The sequence below is a fragment of the Amblyraja radiata genome, chromosome 10 (genome assembly GCF_010909765.2).
Source record: "Amblyraja radiata isolate CabotCenter1 chromosome 10, sAmbRad1.1.pri, whole genome shotgun sequence".
Classification (NCBI taxonomy): Eukaryota; Metazoa; Chordata; class Chondrichthyes; order Rajiformes; family Rajidae; genus Amblyraja; species Amblyraja radiata.
The window spans coordinates 46831660-46853055 of NC_045965.1; the positions used below are offsets into that span (position 1 = coordinate 46831660).

Genomic DNA, 21396 nt, shown 5'->3' on the forward strand with positions numbered 1-21396 from the left:
CCGTGAACCTCTGACTGAATTCAAGCCTCTGGGTAGGAAACTTAGACCTTCTCCAATCGCTGGAGGAAATCTTGGATGCATTTTGAATTAGAGCCATACTTAATCTCAAATTAATCAATTATACATCGACATTGGTGAAGTGGTTGGGGAGGGGTTTCTGTTGTTCATTTTGTGCTAATGAACACTTAATTTAACCAGATGTCCACAGCTAGTTGATGTACAATCTGCTGAGGAGTAAGAATTCAGCAGGTCACTGCAGCAAACACTAAAAACATCAGGTGGACTAGATTCTAGGAAAATTCTAAAGAACTACGGAAAAGGTTTTTAAAACTGGCATTTGGATTGTATATTTGATCATAAAATAAGACAGAGATCCTCAAAAGGAGCTTTTAAAATGAAAGCAGCAGCAATGCCAGTTGTTTGGCACATATACACAAAAACAAAAATCGCTGGCTAATGTTTGAAGAGCTTGCCACACAACTTTCAACCACTTCAATCGATCTACTCCCTTTGGCCGATTTTTCTGGCCCTTGAAATGCCTGTTGGATTTACAACTGTCTCAGAGGGATGTTCCTACTGTGCAATGCACTTCTGTCAGCCATTGAAGGTTAAGGAGTATGTCAGAGATTAGAGCAAGATAAAGAGCAAGGAAAAATCTAATCATTATCTAGTCCTCAAAAAATCCACCATTTCAAAAAAGCTTTGCAGTTTATTAAGCCAAGATTTTCAGTACAAGATGAGACAAACACAGATTAAAGCAATATTTACCCTGCCTAAGTGCTCCCCTGACTCATCAATAATGAGCCAATCGTTCATAGAACAGAACAGCTCAAATGCAGAGGCTATTTGCTCCAAAGATCCTACAGCGAACAAGATAGTCCACTCGAAGAAAAAGACGTAGTACGGTCATGGGCAGATTCATGGGTAATTTAAGGCCCCATTTCCGTAACCGGCTTCCGTCTCTGAGATCCCATAGGATAATAGTGCGGAGACGGAAGCCGGTTACGGAAACATCCTCGTAAAAATAAAAGTTATTTGGTAAAAATCTTCTCATTTTCAGAACTTTAATTTATTAACATAAACTGTTCCCCCGCAACGTTGATTACACTGCGAGTCGGGTCGGGTTATGGAAATGGATGAAAAACAGGCCCACGTTCCGTTGAGTACTACACATCAGCCTATTGCATTTAGCGGGAGTGGTCTATCTTGCTCCGCTATAGGATCTTTGATTTGCTCCATCAAACCTCTACTGGCATTTTCACTGGAGTACTCCAGATCCATCCACTTGTATGTAATATTCCTGAAGTTTTCTCCTCGATAGCATTTATTCAATTTGTTTTTGACAATGCCCATTAGATCAGTTTCCAATCCCATACCAGGGAAAGGAATCCAAGTTCAGCAGACTGGGTAAATTGTCACACAAACAGCCAAATTACCTGGCCTTTCGTGCTTGCTCTGCCATTTAATTCAATCATAGCCCCCTGATTGTAACTTCAACTATGATAACCTTCATTCCTTTACCTAACAAATGTCTATTTACTCTGATTCAATCACTCTTTAAGTGAGTTCCAAATATTAATTACTCAGAAAAAAAAAAAAGTTATCTCGCCTTGGAACAGTGATCTTTAATTCTAGATTCTTGCACGAGGAAACATCTTCTCTACATCGACCCATGTCAAAATCCCTCAGGTTTCCACATGTTTAAATCAACTAATTTCTTTCTTGTTTAAATTCCAGCCAATTTTTTCCATCAATGGTAACCTGCCCCTTCGAGGTATTAGTCTAATAAACCTTCTGTGAACTAATTGGATACATTAAATTCCTTCTTTAAATAAGGAGACCAAAGCTTTATGCAGTGTTTCAGATGTGGTCTCACCAATAGCCTATATAACTGAAACATAACCTACCGACTCATTTTCAATTCCCCAAGCAATAATTAGCTTTCCTAACAACTTGCTGTTTTTTGCGAATCATGCTATAAGGCCCCAATTCCTCTGCATTTCAGAGCTCTAACATCTCAGTATTTAAATTAGGTGCTATATTTTAATGTTTCTTGCAAAAATGAAATTGACAGTTTACATTTTCCACATTGTGTTCCCTTTCAGGTCTTAGCACACCTACATAACTTATCTATCCCTTTGTAAGAAAGGATTAATTTGTCTGAAGGACAGTCTCGACCCAAAAAGTTACCTCTCCATGTTCTCCGGAGATGCTGCCTGAGCTGCTCCAACATTTGTGTAATTTTTGGTAAGGGGGTGGGTGTGTGTCTGTGTGTCTGTCTGTGTGTGTGTCTGTGTGTGTGTCTGTGTGTGTGTCTGTGTGTGTGTGTCCGTGTGTGTCTGTGTGTTACCGTGTGCATATTCGCAGCCAACAAGTGTCTGGCATCGAGAGTGTGGCCGACATCGTGGATCCCAGTCAGGGATAGAGGGAGAGGCGTTCGGGAGCGCTCGGGGAGGTTGAGGATCGCTCCCGATATGTAGGGCAGGTATCTGGGTGATAGGGTGTGTTGGTGACCGGGGCTCCGGCTCTGGGACACGACTGGACAGGATGCTCCGTATCTGAAGGACAGCGGTCTGGGACAATGTCCGGGGTAGCGATAACGGCGAAGCTGTGAGTGACTGTGAACGGGTCTCCCAATCCTCAACGTGAAGCAATCATGTACAATAAACATTTAAACACCAAACAGTGGCCTCACCAGCCCGCAGGCAATCAGTTGAACACTAATATGATTGCATCAATATCTTGCTTGTTGCCCATTTATACGGCATCTCATCAGCGGGAATATGTCGCACCTCCCAAACCATGAGTTATTCTTGAATTTCTCAATCGTTCTTTGATTGTCGGCGATGCAAAAGAAAAACAAACGTTTGAGTGAATGAATTGCTGCTTTGTGCGGGCGGTGGCGGCTGCAGTCCAGAATGTCAATGGATGACCACTGTAAACTAGAAGCTGCTGTTCGTGCAGCGATTAGATGGCTGTAGAGGTCAGCATCAGCAGAACATTTGCATGATCAAACCCTCCCTATAATATCACCCAGATACACATCACTCCGGTAGACACAAAATGCTGGAGTAACTCAACGGGACAGGCAGCATCTCTGGAAGGAAGCCAACTGGTGACGTTTCAGGTCGAGACCCTTCCTGTAGGACGAGTTATTCCAGCATTCTATGTCTACCTTCGATTTAAACCAGCATTTGCAGTTCTTTCCTACACCGCTTTGGTCTTTAGACTACAGCCTTTTAGACTTTAGAGATGCAGCATGGCAACAGGCCCTTCGGCCCATCGAGTCTGCGCGGACCAACGATCAACCCGTACAGTAGCCAAAAAAAGTGTGGTTCCGCGGCCCATGCATTTATACATTGTTAAAAGCTGAATCACCAGCAGATTACTTGTTAAAAAAACTTGTTTAAAAAAAAAAAAAAGAGATTTATGTGCACTCCAAGCATCTTCCATCCACAGCAAAATGTCCACCTCTGAGTTCTTATTTGTTGTAATAATAGTTGATTGACATAGAAACATAGAAAATAGGAGCAGGAGTAGGCCATTTGGCCCTTCGAGCTTACACCGCCATTCAATATGATCATGGCTGATCATCCAACTCAGTATCCTGTACCTGCCTTCTCTCCATATCCCCTGATCCCTTTAGCCACAAGGGCCACATCTAAATCAAGAAAGGTGAATAGACAGAAATAAAGCTGGAAATTAACAGATCCATCAACCTCTGAAATGAGAAGGGATAAAATGGGTATAATGTGACAAGTAAAATTACAGAGAAATTAAGAAAAAAATCAAGGAAAGAAACAACAGGTTCAAATGAAGTCTTAAACAATGAACTAATGTAGGAGACTACCACTTGACCTCCCAGCTCCAATATTCAACCTCGTTTTGTTCGAACACACCAGCACTTTTCTGTAGTAATTCCACAACCCACAATTACAAACTGGAATCCTTTCGCAATGCAGAATTAATGTGCTGTTTGTTGCAAGCAAATTGGATCATTGGAAAGTTATAGCTGGTGGATAATGCAGAAAAAGTCACAAGGCAGTGAAAAGCTATGAAAAAGTCCAAAACAAAATGCCAAAATATCTCCAAGTATACACAAGAAGAACATATATTCTACCCATTTCAGACTTCTTTCACCATTCATCAACTTTGCTTCAACTTATGCACCTTTCTCCACGCTTGCAAAAATGCCACGTTTGGGGCCAGGAAATTTTCTGAAGAGGAATGATGCAATGGAACAAGACCACATGGGGAACAAGACCATACCGGGAGTAAAATGTGCAGTTCTGGTCACCAAGCTATCGGAAAGATGTCAATAAGCTGGGAAACATGCAGAAAAGATTCACAAGGATACTACAGGACTGGAGCATTTGTGTTATAAGCAGAGATTGGATAGGCTGAAGCAAAATAAACTGAAGGATAAACTTATTGAGCTATGTTAAAACAAATTATGAGGGGCATAGATAAAGTGAATGGTCACACTGTTTCAGGATAGGAGAGTCTAAAACTAGAGGCTTAAGATGTGTGGGGGAAATATAAAGGTGATCTGGCGAGATTTTTTTTTTCCCAGTCAGAGAGTGGTAGGTATGTGGACGAGCTGCAAGAGGAAGTGGTGGGTATAAAGTTTAAAAGGCATTTGGACTGGTACCTAAATAGCAAATGCTTACAGGGATATGGGCCAAAAGTAAGCAAGTGGGACTAGCTCAGGTCAAAAGTCCCATTTTCTCACTTTGACTGTGAAGCAGGAAAGAAAGCAAAAGTTGGAATAAGATAAATGTCTCTCAGTTTACATTTCTCAGTTGTATTTTCTTTAACCAATTTTCTGATTTTTCTGTGTAGATATGAAAAGGATAAGCTAAAACACATAAATAAAAGGTAAGAATAAGAGAAATTATGAAACTTTCCTCACAAATAGCAAGGGAGAAATTAAAACTTACATTTTTGGACTTAAAAAGTTGTAATGCATAATAAGGATATTAATAAAAATAAATTTGAGTCAAGATTTTTTTCCTGCTGTCTCAAGTCTCCACGATGCCATTTAAAAAATTCCCTTCCTGTCATGAAAACCTGCCGAGTCTGCAGGCTTGCCCAGTGCTCCAATCACACATCAATCCAGAGAATTTACAGCTCTGCAGATCTGTTCATTAAGTCTTTCAAATATGAATTTAATGTTAGGATACAAATTTAATCCTATTTTCTATTGCACAAGATATTATTCCATTCCTCACTTAAAATAAAAACTTACTTTTAATTCAATGAAGTGTTGTGTCAGCTGTTTTTTTCTGTGACAGCGCATCTGTGCAGATGAGATTCTGATATTGTTTGAGTGCTATGCCGGTGCTCTCATTTAAATGAGGAACTCCAAACTCTTTTAAAGGGTGCAGGGGTCACCTTATGTATATGTAAAGATATGATAGAAGGGGGGAAAAAAGCCGACTACTGAGGAATTTCAAATCAAGAAGATAGATTACTCTGTATTGTCTCATGGGATTAACTAATAGTGTTTTATAAATATAAATGAAATAAAAAGCAGCTGTCTAGGCAAAAAGCAAGAGCAGATTTATGCATTCAGAACTGGACCTCTTATTTTAATAGTGCATCCAGCAAAGTGGTTTAAAATGTTTGCTTCTGAACGGTTACAATTATAAGTAAGAAAGGTAACCATAATGTAGATGAGTAACTGTTCTATTTGCATTCCCATCTTTTGTTCCAAATAGGCTTCAAGGGGGGGGAGGGTGGGTTAGTTAATACCAATGTTGACTTCAAGGCCGTGATTTATGTTGTGTACAAAGTGCCTTACAGCATGTTGAATTAATGATCAAATACTACAGGCCATTATAATCTATGATGTACCAAAGGTCAATTGTCAAATCCAAGCTCCAAATGGCCAAACAATGATAGTAAGTTTTCAGGTGCCTAATAGTATAGAATGACTGAAGAAACTTCCAAAGACAAAATATACAGGGGAAAGAAATGAGAGCATAAAATCACATTGAAGCTTTGTCTGATATATATCTAATATAAAAGTATTTTAAAAACAAAGTTCAAAGTAAATGCAGCAAAGTGTTTAAGGGTAGAAAGAGCCTTTAATAAATATCAGGATAAAAAGAACAGAATGCCAAATAAACATCTTCCACAGATACTCCATGAAAGATGAGAGTCTTACCATTGGCACTTGAATTATTCCTGAGGCCTTCAACTTTTCTTTCACTTGTTGGGCAATCTCTCTGAGGTATGGGAGTGAAAACTCACTGAACTGCTCATATCCCAAGTGGCCAGCATGAGATTCAAACACTTGCAGCGCCTGCAAAAGCAAAGGAGACATTTCAAGGCAAAGACAGAAAAATAAATTACATCAGGCACTCTGATTCTGGTTATCTTTTGTGACAGGCACAGCAACAATATGTTCATAATTATAAGGTCACTAGCCTTCACAAATCTATATTCAAAAATCACACTTTAAATAACTACAGATTTTGCATTCTGTTTTCAATGGGCCACATGATCACGATGAATGGTATGGAAGGCTCAGAAAACAAATGGGCCATTTCTCATCCTGCCTCTTATACTCTTAGCATGTGGCACAATCAAGCCCAGGTTTGATATTATCTGGAGGTTCATAGATATGTACTTTCCTGCATGAATAAAGAGTCGGAAATTGATACAAAAGTCAGGGCTAATTGTTAATTCTTTCTCTACCTTGAAGGCAGGGCCGGATTTAGATGAAGAGAGGCCCTAGGCTCTTGCACTTTTGATGCCCCTCCCAAACCTCCACCCACACGACGAGAAGAAGATGGAAGAGTCCACCAGATTGACACCGATGTGCAGCCGAGCGTGGCCAATGAGATAAGGGCTGGAAAGCTGCGCTTTTTATTTATTGCTAATGCTAGTGTCGAGTTATCGGCTTAAAACACTATTATTCTGAAATGGAGGGCAAGGAAAATTACTGAAGTGTTGTTTAGAGACTACAGTGCATTGTCACAGCATATGTAAGAAAGGCCTATGACAGTGTCAAAAATATTATACACCAGGCCCGTATGAAGCTTTTCAAAAAAGGAGGTGGCATGGCAAGATTACAAAAATGTTATGCTAAAAAAGTGCAAGCAGTGCATATCACAAGCGCGAAGCTCAAAGACCCTTGCGGCCGGGGTCCAGGGCCCGCTTAAGGGCCCTGGAAGCTCTGAGGTTTTAGATGCACTCTGGTGCATTCTGAGCCTTATTTTGGAGCATTTTTGCACCAAATTTTGGTTTAGTCAAGAGTAATGAGTGGTTGGAATGGGATGATTGGGATCATTGTTGTATACATTTTTTTAAATCAAAAATTGAAGCTGTCCTTGTTTTAATAATCAAGTTGTACTGTAAAATGTTATGTAAAATGTTATAAAGGAGCATGCAAACACGGCAAATAAAATACTGTAAGTTTTTGCAGTAAATAAAACCTTTTTTAGAAAATGTTTTGTGTGTTGAGTTGATTGCCTGTTACTGTTCGACTGTGTTAGTGTGTGCACATTAAAAATGATGCAAAATGAAAGTCGCAAACTATGGAATACATATTTTTCTGTATTGTTATCAAGAATAAGAAAGCAGTTACAATTGTTTGATATTATTCATATTGATGAGAAAATATAATTGCTTTAAAACCTACCTTTATTTTGCAATCTCACTAAAGATAATCCCCTTTTCCCTCACCCCCCTCTTCCTTCCCCCTCCCTACACCACTCTCTCCGTCCCCATCTCTCTCCCCTCTCCCCCCCTTCCCCTCTCTCCCCTCTGTCTCAACCCCCCCCTCTCCCTCCCACGCAGCGAGGCTCCGACTCCGCACCGCAGACACCACAGCCCCCCACCCAGCCAAGAGAAACGGGCACTCCCGCAACGCAATATTCCACTACTTACCTGGAGTAGGTATGTTGCAAAGCCTACCTGAAGCGTCGTTGAAAATCTGCCGCTGCGGGTGTGCGCGATTTTGGCGCCGTTTAGAGGGGGGCGGGTTTAAAACGCGATTTTCTCTAGGCTGTTCAAATCGAAGATGTTCAGCCTAGTTAATTATTAACGAAAAATCGCTGGAAGACCCCGTCGCAAAAGCTATTATTAGTTTTAAAGGCCTCGTATAATAGTTATAGTAGTTTAAAAATCAATCTCTAAACCCGCGACCGCCAGCAACCGCAGGGTCTCATAAAGCAGACAGCTGAAGGTAGGCTGTATATTTTTACATTAAAAAGGGCTTCTAAAGATCCCTTTATACAAAGTTTAATATTGCGAGTAGCTCATTTTGGGCCCATTATATCCCGCAGTATTTTTCTGGGCATTTGAGGCACAAATCTACCGCAATGTGAACGTTCTAAACCAGCGCGTTCCACAGGGACCCACTGGAAAGCTGATTTAAATGGGCATTTATTTACAGCAATTGAACACTAAATTCCTTCCATTTGGCCTATAAATTAATGTAAATGAGATTTAAAAATCATGTTTTATTGTGAATTATTTGTGAATATTATTTGGACATTTAGGCTATTTAAAAATGTTAATCATTTATTAAGAAATGGATAGATGTTTAGATCTAGTAATTGAAGTCTGAAATTAGCTACAATTAGGTAACTAACTAATTATATGCTTTAATTTCAGGTCATCCAAGTAAGATTATTTTATATTTGTTTCAGAATGCTTCAATCTATGATAACTGAAAATTTCATTCAGTTCTCTTAATTTTTAAGAAAGTTATGGGCTTTTGACTGTTCACGATCACAGCTTTTTTGTTATGTCCATAGAAAATCAATAGGGAACAAGATGCTCATTTCCGAGTATGAAAATGGCCATAACTTTTTAAATACTTGAGATATGAAAGTGAATTAGGTGTCAAATTAAACTTATTTTCATGCTTTATCTGATGGGATAAATTACAGACTTGATTTTTAAAATCTCAAAATGTTGTAACATTGCTACCTGGAGTAGACACCTAGGATCTTTGGTAGACACGAGGCATCAAGGTGATTGTGTGGAGTGTAAATGGAGCTCTGAACCCGCCCGGGCCCACTGCGCACGCGCCGAGAAACAGAGCCATTTTGCGTCGCTACTACATCACCGGCTTCCCCCAACTGCGCAGGCGTAGATGGTCGCAATTTTTCCCCTCAAAACTTCCAGCGGCCGGAACCAGAATTTCGGGTAATTTCCGTCAAAGTGGAAACGCTGATAGCGCTCCAATTTTTTTTTTCTCTGGATTTTTTTTACTCTGGGGGAAAAAAACACCTTGGCCGGAGGCCCCCTAGATTTTGAGGCCCTAGGCTTCAGCCTATGAAGCCTATAGGTAAATCCGGCCCTGCCGAGGCCCCCCTAGATCTCGAGGCCCTAAGCTTAAGCTTGTGAAGCTCATACGTAAATCTGGCCCTGTATGAAGGTAATGGGCAGCATCTGCAGCACCACTACAACAGCACAACCGTTAGCAACTAAATACACTGACCAGAAATCAAACAGATCTGCTAGGTCTTAAAAGCTCTTGGTGCAGACTCAAAGATAATCTTGAGACAGGTGTGTTTATGAAGCTATTGCATAGGATAATTGATCTGCTCATGTACAAATACAATTGTGACTATACAATTGTGAACCTGTGCTTGCAAAATATATTTTTTATGATATTCAGATTAAAATGCAAGTGCAAGGAAACCCTTGCACCTTTTCCCCATGGCAGCCTTGTAATTTACTCAGGAAGGAATTATAGAATGGTTTAAGCATAGAAAATGACCGCTCAGTCAAGAGTCCATACAGGTTCTATGCAAGAGCAATGCAGTTTAGTTTAGAGATACTGTACAGCGCAGAAACAGGCCCTTTGGCCTACCAAGCCCATGCCGACCAGCAATCCCTAGCATCATCCTACACACGCTAGGGACAATTTACAATCAACCCATAAACCTGCACGTCTTTAGAGAGTGGGTGGAAATCGGAGAACTCAGAAAACCCACGTGGTCACAGGGAGAACGTACAAATTCCGTACAGACAGCACCCGTAGTCAGGATCGAACCCAGGTCTCTGGCGCTGTAAGGCAGCAATTCACTTAATCTCATTTCCCCAGCCCTATATGCCCCCCTAACAATTTCTTCCTCTCAGATACTTCTGCAGCTCCCTTTTGAATGCTGCAGTTGAATAGTCTCCAGCTGTGCATTCCAGGCACCAACAAATAGTGACATAAACATGTATTCTTCATGCTTTTACCCACATCCCCTAGTGTTGAACCCCCTACCACTGGGGACAAAAAAAGACACAGTCTCTTCCTCGACCAGAGGAGCAACCTATACCCAGCCACTGACACTCTCCTCCGCTTAGCGGAGTTGGTCCTCACCCTCAACAACTTTACATTTGACTCCTCCCATTTCCTCCAAACACAAGGCGTAGCTATAGGCACACGCATGGGCCCCAGCTACGCCTGCCTCTTTGTCGGGTACGTTGAACAATCCTTGTTCGAGACGTACCAGGGCCCCATCCCCGACCTCTACCTCCGTTACATTGACGACTGCTTTGGGGCCACCTCCTGCACCTACACACAACTGACTGACTTCATCCACTTCACCACCAACTTCCATCCGGCACTCCAATACACCTGGACGATTTCCGACACTTCCCTACCATTCCTTGACCTCACCATCTCCATCGCAGGGGACAGACTCCTGACCGACATACATTACAAACCCACTGACTCACATGGCTATCTGGACTACACGTCTTCCCACCCTGCCCCCTGTAAAGACTCCATCCCCTACTCCCAATTCCTCCGCCTACGCCGCATCTGTTCCCAGGATGAGACATTTCACACCAGGGCATCGGAAATGTCCTCGTTCTTCAGGGAACGGGGATTCCCCTCCGCCACCATAGATGAGGCTCACACCAGGGTCTCATCCATACCCCGTAACACTGCTCTCTCTCCCCATCCCCGCACTCGCAACAAGGGCAGAGTCCCTCTGGTCCTCACCTTTCACCCCACCAGCCGGCAAATACAACACATAATCCTCCGCCATTTCCGCCACCTCCAACGTGACCCCACCACTCGCCACATCTTCCCATCTCCCCCATGTCTGCCTTCCGCAAAGACCGCTCCCTCCGCAACTCCCTCGTCAATTCTTCCCTTCCCTCCCGCACCACCCCCTCCCCGGGCACTTTCCGTTGCAACCGCAAGAAATGCAACACCTGTCCCTTCACCTCCCCCCTCGACTCCATTCAAGGACCCAAGCAGTCGTTCCAGGTGCGACAAAGGTTCACCTGTATCTCCTCCAACCTCATCTACTGCATCCGCTGCTCTAGATGTCAGCTGATTTACATCGGGGAGACTAAGCGTAGGTTGGGCGATCGTTTCGCCGAACACCTCTGCTCAGTCCGCAATAACCTACCTGAACTCCCGGTGGCTCAGCACTTCAACTCCCCCTCCCATTCCCAATCCGACCTCTCTGTCCTGGGTCTCCTCCATTGCCAGAGTGAGCAACAGCGGAAATTGGAGGAACAGCACCTCATATTCCGTCTGGGGACCTTGCGTCCGGATGGCATTAACATTGAATTCTCCCAATTTTGCTAGCCCTTGCTGTCTCCTCCCCTTCCTTAACCCTCTAGCTGTCTCCTCCCACCCTCCCATCCGCCCGCCTTCGGGCTCCTCCTCCTCCCCCCCCACCCCCCATCAGTCTGAAGAAGGGTTTCGGCCCGAAACGTCGCCTATTTCCTTTGCTCCATAGATGCTGCTGCACCCGCTGAGTTTCCCCAGCAATTTTGTGTACCTTCGATATTCCAGCATCTGCAGTTCCTTTTTGAACACAGTGTTGGTGTAACTTGGCGGGTCAGGCAGCATCTCAGATTAACATGGATAGGTGATGTTTCAGGTTGGGACCCTACTTCAGGCTTGCGCCTACCACTGGGAGGGGCTTCTCTCCAGTAACTCTTATCTCTTCATTACCGTGATACCTTCAATTAGACTCCTTGTAATGCCTTCTGTACCTTCTCCAATCCATTCACATAACTAAAATCCCTCATCTTTGGAATCATTTTGCAAAATCCTTTTTGCAGATTCTCCAAAGCCTTCATATCTTTGCCAAAGTGCAGCACAGAACAAAATTCCAGTTGTGACTAAACCAGTGTTTTATAAAGAAGTGGCAAGGCAAATTTTCACCTATAAAATGCTTTGAAAATAATCTACACTGAAAAATAAAAAGTCACTTGGTGACAATGAAGCAGGTGATAGTTTTTCTAAATCTCATTCCCATTTTGATTGATCACCAGAGGCCAACTAATGGATTGACAAGGGTTCCATGAAGCCCAGGTAAGGAGAGTGTTATGTTCATCAACTTATTTGCCTATAGGACTCATGACAATGTAGCCACAGCCAAAAAGATGCAAAATACATCTAATCACTCTCACAGATGGACAATGATAAAAAATATAATAACAGTTGCCAAACCTGTCCCTTTTGGCAATCTGCATGCAGCTATGCAAAGATCTCTCTCGCTATTTGAATCATCTCCATAGCATCACATTTACTTCATAAAACAATACCCACAACCTAAAATCTATTAAATTAAATGTAGAAACTAGAACATTGTTGGCAGGATAACATTACCATTTTCTCTTCCAAGAAACATACCGTTTCTTGAAAATGATTTACTAAATGCACTCGGCACTTTTCTCTTATGTTCTAAATGGGACTGCTTTGGAGTTCAAACTGTGATCTCAAGTTCTTAAGGAAGATGGTTATTTGGACGGAACATTGTCTCAGTAAATGACCACAGCTCAAAGTGTTAAACATAGATGTCTAATAATGTTGTGGTACAAATTATAAGCAATAAAATAAAATTATTTGTTCATTGAGGATTATGAAGGAACTATGACAATTACATTGGAGCTTAATATAACCTTGCCTCTTAAATGGAGACTGAAATTGTTTCAGTTTTCAGGGCCGATTGTCACATAATCTTGGACTACCTAAATCCTCTCAAGTGCACCAATGCTTCTTGAACTTAATTGCTTAAAGTGTCCACAGAATTCAAGAGCATGTGAAAGTGCTGCCATCCAGGGGTGTTTTGTGATATTGCCAGTCCTGCCAGGATGAAGTTTAAAATAGTTAACTACAGTTAGGCCAGATTGTTCCTAACCTTCAATAGACAATAGTCCATAGGTGCAGAAGTGGGCCATTCGGCCCTTCAAGCATTCAATGTGATCATGGCTGATCATCCACAATCAGTACCCCGTTCCTGCCTTCTCCCCACATCCCCTGACTGGATTCCCTTTCAGTTTGGATGCAAGGAATACCAACGTCCTATTTGAAGATGCTATTAATTCCCATTATAAAAACAGGATTGTTACAGGAAATAAAAATGTTGATCCTATGTGACTTGATTAAAAACTTAGAACTTCCAATTACCTGAGCTCCTGCTTTTACTTGTCCCACCAGATAGTCAATGATCACATTTGTGAGAATTTTCAGAAGTTTATGACTGGCTGAAGGATATTGATATAGCCATCGTTTCGCTTTCGACATTGTATTTGAACCACCTCCTTCTATCATGTAAGCCATCAAAGTCCACTATGAGGAGGAAATTAAAAAAAAACTTTGTTAGTGAAAAGGGAAAAAAAATATTACTGCCTGAAACACTAAAAATAAAAAAATTGCTGGGATTTTAGGTCGAGACCCTGCAACAGGATTAGGAATGTTAATCATCCCTTTACTATTATAAGTGCCGTTTGACCCACTGATTACGTCTAGCAGTTTTTTCTGTTTGTTCCAGATCCCAACATCTGCAAACTCGTGTTTTCAATTACACAGTTAGTTTAATTTTCATCATTGCTCATTGAATACCTATTCAAAAGGTTGAACAAAAATGCATTAAGTAGCTATCCACTTGTACATTGTGGGAACTATAACTGGTTGGTCCCATGTTTAAACATAATGCAGAAAATGAGGGCAATATTTATTAAGGCAATGAAAGAGCAATGAATTTGTGAAGTCGAGCTGCCACATTACTCAAGTAAAATTGTGCCTGCAAGCGCATGTGTGTGCATGTGTATGTTGGTAATATGTATGTCTGTATGTGTGTGTATATATCAAAACTATGTGTATAATATTAAAACTACTCTAGGTTGTTTAGTGCTTGTGCTCTTCACTGTGATGGCTTATCTGTAACTCATTTAGTTTGATCACAATATTTTTTCAGCATACCGGGGCTCCTGAGAATCCAATAAGGGGGACTTCTCCCTTCAGCTTGTGGCGGGTCAGTGTTATAGCCTGAAACACGTAAGCCAGTTCCTGAGTTACATCCACGTTTTCATGCAATTTCTGAAGATCTGCAGGCTCATTCAGTGGCTCTGGAAACGTTGGACCTTTTCCTGGAACCATTGTGACCTCCATCCCTAATGCCTTAACATTTAAAATAAGGGGAAAGATATTTTAAAAGTAAAAGTTTCAATTCTATTTTGCTGTTATCACAAATGTTTGATATGGCAATGGATAAGGCCCAGCCACACATGACTATATTTAAAAAATAATTTAAAAATTCATATCAGTTTTTAGTAATTAAAAGCAAACTGCAGAAATGTATTTTAGTATTTACTAGACCGAGTGCAGACTCGTTGGGTCTGCTCCCCCAACCCGATTCCACCACTCACCCGTTCCCCCAACGCAATCCGTTCCCCCAACGCAATATTGCACCATAGCCCCCACCTGCACAGGCACGGCTCATGTCTCCTCATCCCCCAGCAGGGGTGGTAGAGAGGGAGGGGGGGGGGGCAGAGAGAGAGGGGGAGGGGGGGGGGGGGGGGGGGTTAGATAGGGAGGGAGAGTAGAGAGGGTAGCGGGAGGGGGAGGGAGGTAGAAAGGGAGAGGGGCAGAGAGGGAGGGGGGGTAGAGAGAGAGAGAGAGAGAGAGAGAGGGGGGGGGTAGAGGGAGAGGGGTAGAGTTCAGGGGAGGGAGGGTAGAGAGGGAGGGGGTAGAGAGGGAGGGAGTGAGGGTAAATAGGGAAAGGGGCATCTCCCTCCTCCACCCGTCAGCTCGGCTGCCGCCTGGGCTATAGTGCAGGCTACGACGTCATCTCCGGGCTTGTCCAGCGGCGGCTTCTTTTTCGGCCCCGGGCTCGGCCCTCACTCCAGCTCCAGCACGACCCTCCCCACCACCGGCAGCCACTGCCAATGCAAGCGCTGGAGTGTCCTTCCCTCCCGGAGTGTCCCGTCCTGCCCTGTGAGTGCATTGTGACGTCACTCTGGGTTTTTCTCCCGAAATGGGTGAGTTTTCGGGCTGTTTTTAAAACTTTAAGTGATTAAAAAGTTCGAAAATATAGGTTGGAAAGGGATGGGAAGATTTTTATCACCTCAACGGGAAAAATGTGAGTAGAATGTGTGAAAATGGGAAGGCTGTGGCCTAGCGTTTGAAAGAAAATAAAAATTAACCAGATTGTGCCCAGATGACACACACCTATACATACACACAAACAAGAGAAGAGTTTTAGTAATATAGATTATTGTATGACTTAAAACTTATCATGACGCTTGACAGTCAGATACTTGAATCAAATGACATAATATCTGGACATATTTATAAATGGTCTGAAGTCTCACTTCAATAGCAACTTAATAATGGTTGTCACTCATTCTTGTCAACAGGAAAACAAATGTTTGCTAAATAATCAGATTTTAAACATTTGCTGCAAGAGTGATGGTACAGTATAACACGCACAATAGCAGAGTGAACACTTTACATAGAACTATTACATAGAAAATAGGTACAAGAGGAGGCCATTCGCCCCTTCGAGCCAGCACTGCCATTCATTGTGATCATGGCTGATCGTCCCCAATCAATAACCCATGCCTGCCTTCTCCCCATATCCCTTGATTCCACTAGCCCCAAGAGTTCTATCTAACTCTCTCTTAAATCCATCCAGTGACTCGGCCTCCACTGCCCTCTGTGGCAGGGAATTCCACAAATTCACAACTCTCTGGGTGAAAAAGTTTCTCAGCTCAGTCTTAAATGGCTTCCCCTTTATTCTAAGACTGTGGGCCCTGGTTCTGGACTCGCCCAACATTGGGACCATTTTTCCTGCATCTAGCTTGTTCAGTCCATTTATAATTTTATATGTTTCTATAAGATCCCCTCTCATCCTTCTAAACTCCAGTGAATACAAGCCTAGTCTTTTCAATCTTTCCACATATGACAGTCCCGCCATCCCAGGGATCAATCTCGTGAACCTACGCTGCACTGCCTCAATCACAAGGATGTCCTTCCTCAAATGAGGAGACCAAAACTGTACACAATACTCTAGATGTGGTCTCACCAGAGTCCCATACAACTGCAGAAGAACCTATACTGAAATCCTCTTGTTATGAAGATATGAAGACAAGAGGATTGAAAGAAATAAACTCTTATTGCCCACATGTAAAATCTCCCCCCATGCAAATGTACTTGATTATAGGTAGCCAGAAAATAAATCACACATAGATTAGATCCTTTGTTGTGATATGAACTGTGATAACAGCCTACAATGGTTTTGTTGGATGGCATCTAAACTGTGGCAGAAGCAGACCTTTCACATGGTAACAACGCATGAAAACCTCAGTTCATGGTCACTTTCAACAAATGTATCCATGGGACATGGTGACAATTCATATTTTATCAAGAGATTAGACACATGCTGCAACTTACCTGAGGAATCACGAGGATGTCAGAGAAAATAATAGCAGCATCTAATGGGAATCGTCTGAGAGGCTAAAAATAAATAAGAAAGAAACTCTGATTACAGATAGTTTAAAGCTGCTCAGAATCCAAATTTAAAAGGGCACGCACATGAATGTAACATTATTCTATAACAGTGAATCTAGGATCTTTGTAGATGACATTAAATTTGGTGGTGACGTGAATAGTGAAAAAAGTCCTCGATCTCTACCTTAGAGATGGTTCTGAGGCTCTTGAAGAGCATTAAGATGGATGTTCCCAGGACCTGATGGGATCTAACCCAGGTTATTTGAAGGAAATTACGAAGGTAGGGTGATGGATGCTGTATGCATGGATTTTATGCATGGATTTTAGTAAGGCTTTTTGTAATATCCCTCAATGCAGACTGATCCAGAAGATTAAGAAGCACGGATTCATGGTGACTTGGTCGTATTGATTCAGAACTGGCTTATTCATGTAAACAGAGAGGGTTGTAGTAGAGGAAAGATATTCTGGCTGGAGATCTGTGATCAGTGGAGTTCTGCAGAGACCTGTGTTGGGACCTCTGCTGTTTGTGATATATATGTGACTTGGACTTAAATATAGATGGGTTGGTGAGAAGGTTTGCTGATGACACCTAAATTGGAGGAGTTGTAGACAGTGAAGGCGGCTTATCCGAAGATATAGCAGGATATAGATCAGCTGCAGAAATAGACAGAGAAATAGAGGATGGAGTTTAATCTGAGCAAGTGCGGGCTGTTTCACTTTGGGAGGTTGAAAGCAAGGAGAAAGTATACAGTTAATGGCAAGATCCTTAACAACACTGATGTGCAGAGGAATCTTGGAGTCCAAGTTCATAGCTCCTTGAACATGGCATCACAAGTAGATAGGGTGGTAAATAAAGCATATGGTATGCTTGCCTTCATTGCTAAGGGCATTGAGTACAAGACTCAGGATGTCATGAAGCAGGTCTGCAAGACTTTGGTCAGGCTGCAATCGAGAGTGTTGCTTGCAGTCCGCGCCATTACAAGAAGGATGTGGAGGATTTGGAGAGGGTGCAGAGGATGTGTGCCAGAATGGTGCCTCGATTAGAGAGTCTCAGCAATGAGGAGAGCTTGGATGAAGAAGGAAAGTATTTTCAGGAAGATCTGAGGGCTAAGGGAGTCTATGCTGTAGCATAGATCGAATATAAAAAGAGCTGTATCGTTGATTACATTATGTTACGCATAGAGAGGGTGGAAATGTGGAGGAGTAGAGGGCCCCGCTTATAAGGTCAGCAGACACACACACGCGCGCACACGCACGAACGCACACGCACACACACACGCAGAGGCGTGAAACGGTCTGCCTGGGGTGGTGGTGGAGGGACCTACAATTTTGCCTTCTAAGAGGCTTTTAGATAGGCGGTTGGAAGTGCAGGGAAGAGGGACATAGATGATGTACAGGCAGAGGAGATATGTTTATAACAGGCACAAACATTGTGGGCTGAAGGGCCCGTTCCTGTGCTGTACTGTTCTATGTTATATGATTACAATAGGATCAAGATCAACTGGGAGAGTGGGCAAAGGAATGGCAGATGGAATTTAACCCTGATAGGTGCAAAATTATGCATTTTGACAAGATTAACCAGGGTGGGATATCCAGTAGATGACTGGGCCTCGAGAATGTTGTAGAGCAGAGACATCTAGGGGAACAATTACGGAGTCTCCAGAAAATTGCGACAAAGGTAGACAAAATGCTGAAGACAAATGGTATGCTTGCCTTCATCTCTTGGAGCAATGAATACAGGGACATTGTGTTACAACTAAACAAGACATTGGTGAGACCGCACCTGGAATATTGTGTGCAGTTCTGGTCACTGTACTATAGGAAGTGATGTGATTAAGCTTGAGGCAGTGCAGAAATGATTAGCAAGAATGTTGCTGGGCCTGGAGGATTTGAATCATGAGAAAGACTGGATAAACTGGGACTATTTTCCCTGGAGTATTGGGCCAATCTTGTAGAGGTTTATAAAATCATGAGGGACATAGATAAATTGGATAGTTACAGTCTTTCTCCTTGAGTAGGGGGAATCTAAAATTAGAGAGCATAGTTGAGTAGGGGGAAATCTAAAATTAGAGAGCAGAGTCATTGGCTATATTTAAGAGGGAGTTAGATGTGGCCCTGGTGGCTAAAGGGAACAGGGGGTATGGAGAGAAAGCAGGTACAGGATACCGAGTTGGATGATCAGCCATGATCATATTGAATGGTGGTGCAGGCTCCAAGGGCCGAATGGCCTACTCCTGCACCTATTTTCTATGTTTCTATGTTTTAAAGTGGGCGAGGAAAGATTTAAAGGAGACCCGAGGAACAAGTTGGAAGTGGGGTATATGTAATGAGCTGCCAGAGGAAGTGGTAGAGGTGGGTACAATTACAACAATTAAAATATATTTGTGCAAGTTCATGGATAGGAAAGATTTAGAGACCTATGGGCTAGATGGGACTAGCGGAGGAAGGCTCCACAGTTGCCATGGAATAGTTGGGCCAAAGGGCCCGTTTACTTGCTGCATAATTCTGACACTAAATTTACTAAAGAGTAAAGATATACTGACCTGTTTAAATGATATATCTCTGTACAATATTTACCTGTTCAAATCTGCCCTGCAGTCAGAAAATTGCTAAACTAAACTACGAATAAGTCACAAGACGCAAGGTAGCATAATCATCTCACTTGTACTCCCTCCTCTGTAAACAGTTTTTAGAACAGAAACAAGTAGACGTGAATGCACACTCATAAGAATGAGTTGGTTTTAAAATGACAACTTGCACATATAAAGTTAGCTTGGAATTTATGAAACTCTGCAGTGGGACTTGAATTCACAACCTTAACTCAAAGGTGAGAGCACTTTTACAAAGCCATCTGGACAAATCTCCAAGAGGCAAGTACAGTAGTGAAAGAAAATATTCAGGGATTATCTTTAAACTTAGTTTAAATGTCAGTTGCAATGATTTGTTTTTTCAACTCATACATTTGGTAGCTGGAAGATGTGTCTTTGCATTCAACATAAAATAACAGGGGTGAAGGATTTTTACTTTTCAATCCAATATCCTCTTTGCTGAATCACTAGAGTGTAAAGTCTCCAATTTCTTTGAATGTACATTGTTCTCTGTGTTTCACTAACTCACCTGCAATGTCAACTCACAGCAGATTGTGGGAGTGCGGCAGGTTGTGAAGAAATCCTGCGTCGCTCGGGTCTCTCGGAATTCTGTGAGAAGGGACAGAAATGAGCTTATCTACTGAAGCAGCGTCTGGTGTAGTGGAATCCACTGTAGTACACATTGATTCAGTCAGCAGGAAGTAAGACAAATCTCTTGTGGCTTAACATTCTCAATTTTAATAGCTACCAGACTAAGCGGGACCCATTGGGTCCCATGTTCACACGGGAGGGTTGGTCCCCCAACGCAATATTCCACCTCTCTACCAATTCCAATATTGGTGGCCAGTGGGGGGGGGCTTTCTGGAGTGCTAGTATGGGTGTTGTGGGCCGAACAAACAGGTTTCCAGAGAGCTAGTATGGGCATTGTAGGCCAAATGGATTCTTGAGCTGGCAGCTCAGTCACTCAGGCCTGGTGGACTAGCAGCTCAGTCATTCAGGCCTGGTGCGCTGGCAGCTCAGAAACTGCCAGAAATTCTGCCCGAAACAGGTGAGAGACTCTGTGTGAGAGAGAAGGGGGAGAGGGTGGAGAATCAATTTTAGACCTTTTTCATCTTTTTATGCAGATCACAGCAATGAAGGAGGAAAGTCTATCCTGGCCTGGATCTCACAGGGAGACAATGAAGAGAGGGAGAAAAATACTGGGGTGAGGTTTAATACTTGCAGGGGGAATACTTACTGATGGGCCAAAGGGATTTCTCCTGGGCTAGTACAGGCCTGATGGGCTGAAGGGGCTCTTTTAGAAAAAAATCAGTGTGAAATCTCAGTGAAAGGCACTTTTTCTGGACATTTCCTGGCCTGGCAGGCCTTTCAGGCCAAAATGCACTCCTGGGCTAATACGGGAATTTTGGGCAAAAGGGACTGGTTTCTCGGCTGATAGGGCCTTGGTGGCTGAAATTAGAGGTTTCAGGCAGGCCAAACAACTCATTTCATTTCCTTTCCATTTCACTTTCAAGCACAGGGCAGGCCGAACAGCTCATTGCATTTTCATTTCATTTACATTGCCATTGCAGTTTCAGGCACAGGGTAGGCCGAACAGCTCATTGCATTTTCATTTCACTTCCATTGCCATTGCACTTTCAAGCACAGGGCAGGCCAAACAGCTCATTGCATTTTCATTTTACTTCCATTGCCATTGCAGTTTCAAGCAGAGGGCAGGCCGAACAGCTCATTGCATTTTCATTTCATTTCCATTGCCATTGCACTGTCAAGTACAGGGCAGGCCAAACAGCCGATTGCATTTTCATTTCACTTCCATTGCCATTGCACTCTCAAGCACAGGGCAGGCCAAACAGCCAATTGCATTTTCATTTCACTTCCATTGCGCTCTCACGCACAGGGCAGGCCAAACAGCTCAATGCATTTTCATTTCACTTCCATTGCTTTTCCACACTCATAACTTTTTTATTTGTCATCGATGGGGAAAAATCCTCGGGGCTTGCTCAGCGGAGGAGGACTGTGAGTAAGATGGCCAAAAATCATAGCGATATATGGTAGCGTTTTTTCTAAAATCAATATACAGCGCAGACAGGAAGT

At 42.6% G+C, this 21396-nt stretch overlaps 1 protein-coding gene across 1 annotated transcript in view; it reads right to left on the reverse strand.

Annotated features, from left to right (window-relative positions):
* The window catches only part of urod (uroporphyrinogen decarboxylase), a 51388-nt gene that overhangs the window by 16462 nt on the left and 13530 nt on the right, over positions 1-21396 (reverse strand). The window contains exons 3-7 of the mRNA XM_033028733.1: positions 19832-19911; positions 16658-16720; positions 14186-14383; positions 13391-13552; positions 6170-6307 (exon numbers count right to left, since the gene is read on the reverse strand). Of these exons, the coding sequence (XP_032884624.1) occupies positions 6170-6307; positions 13391-13552; positions 14186-14383; positions 16658-16720; positions 19832-19911 (641 nt within the window). The remainder of the gene's footprint in view (positions 1-6169; positions 6308-13390; positions 13553-14185; positions 14384-16657; positions 16721-19831; positions 19912-21396) is intronic.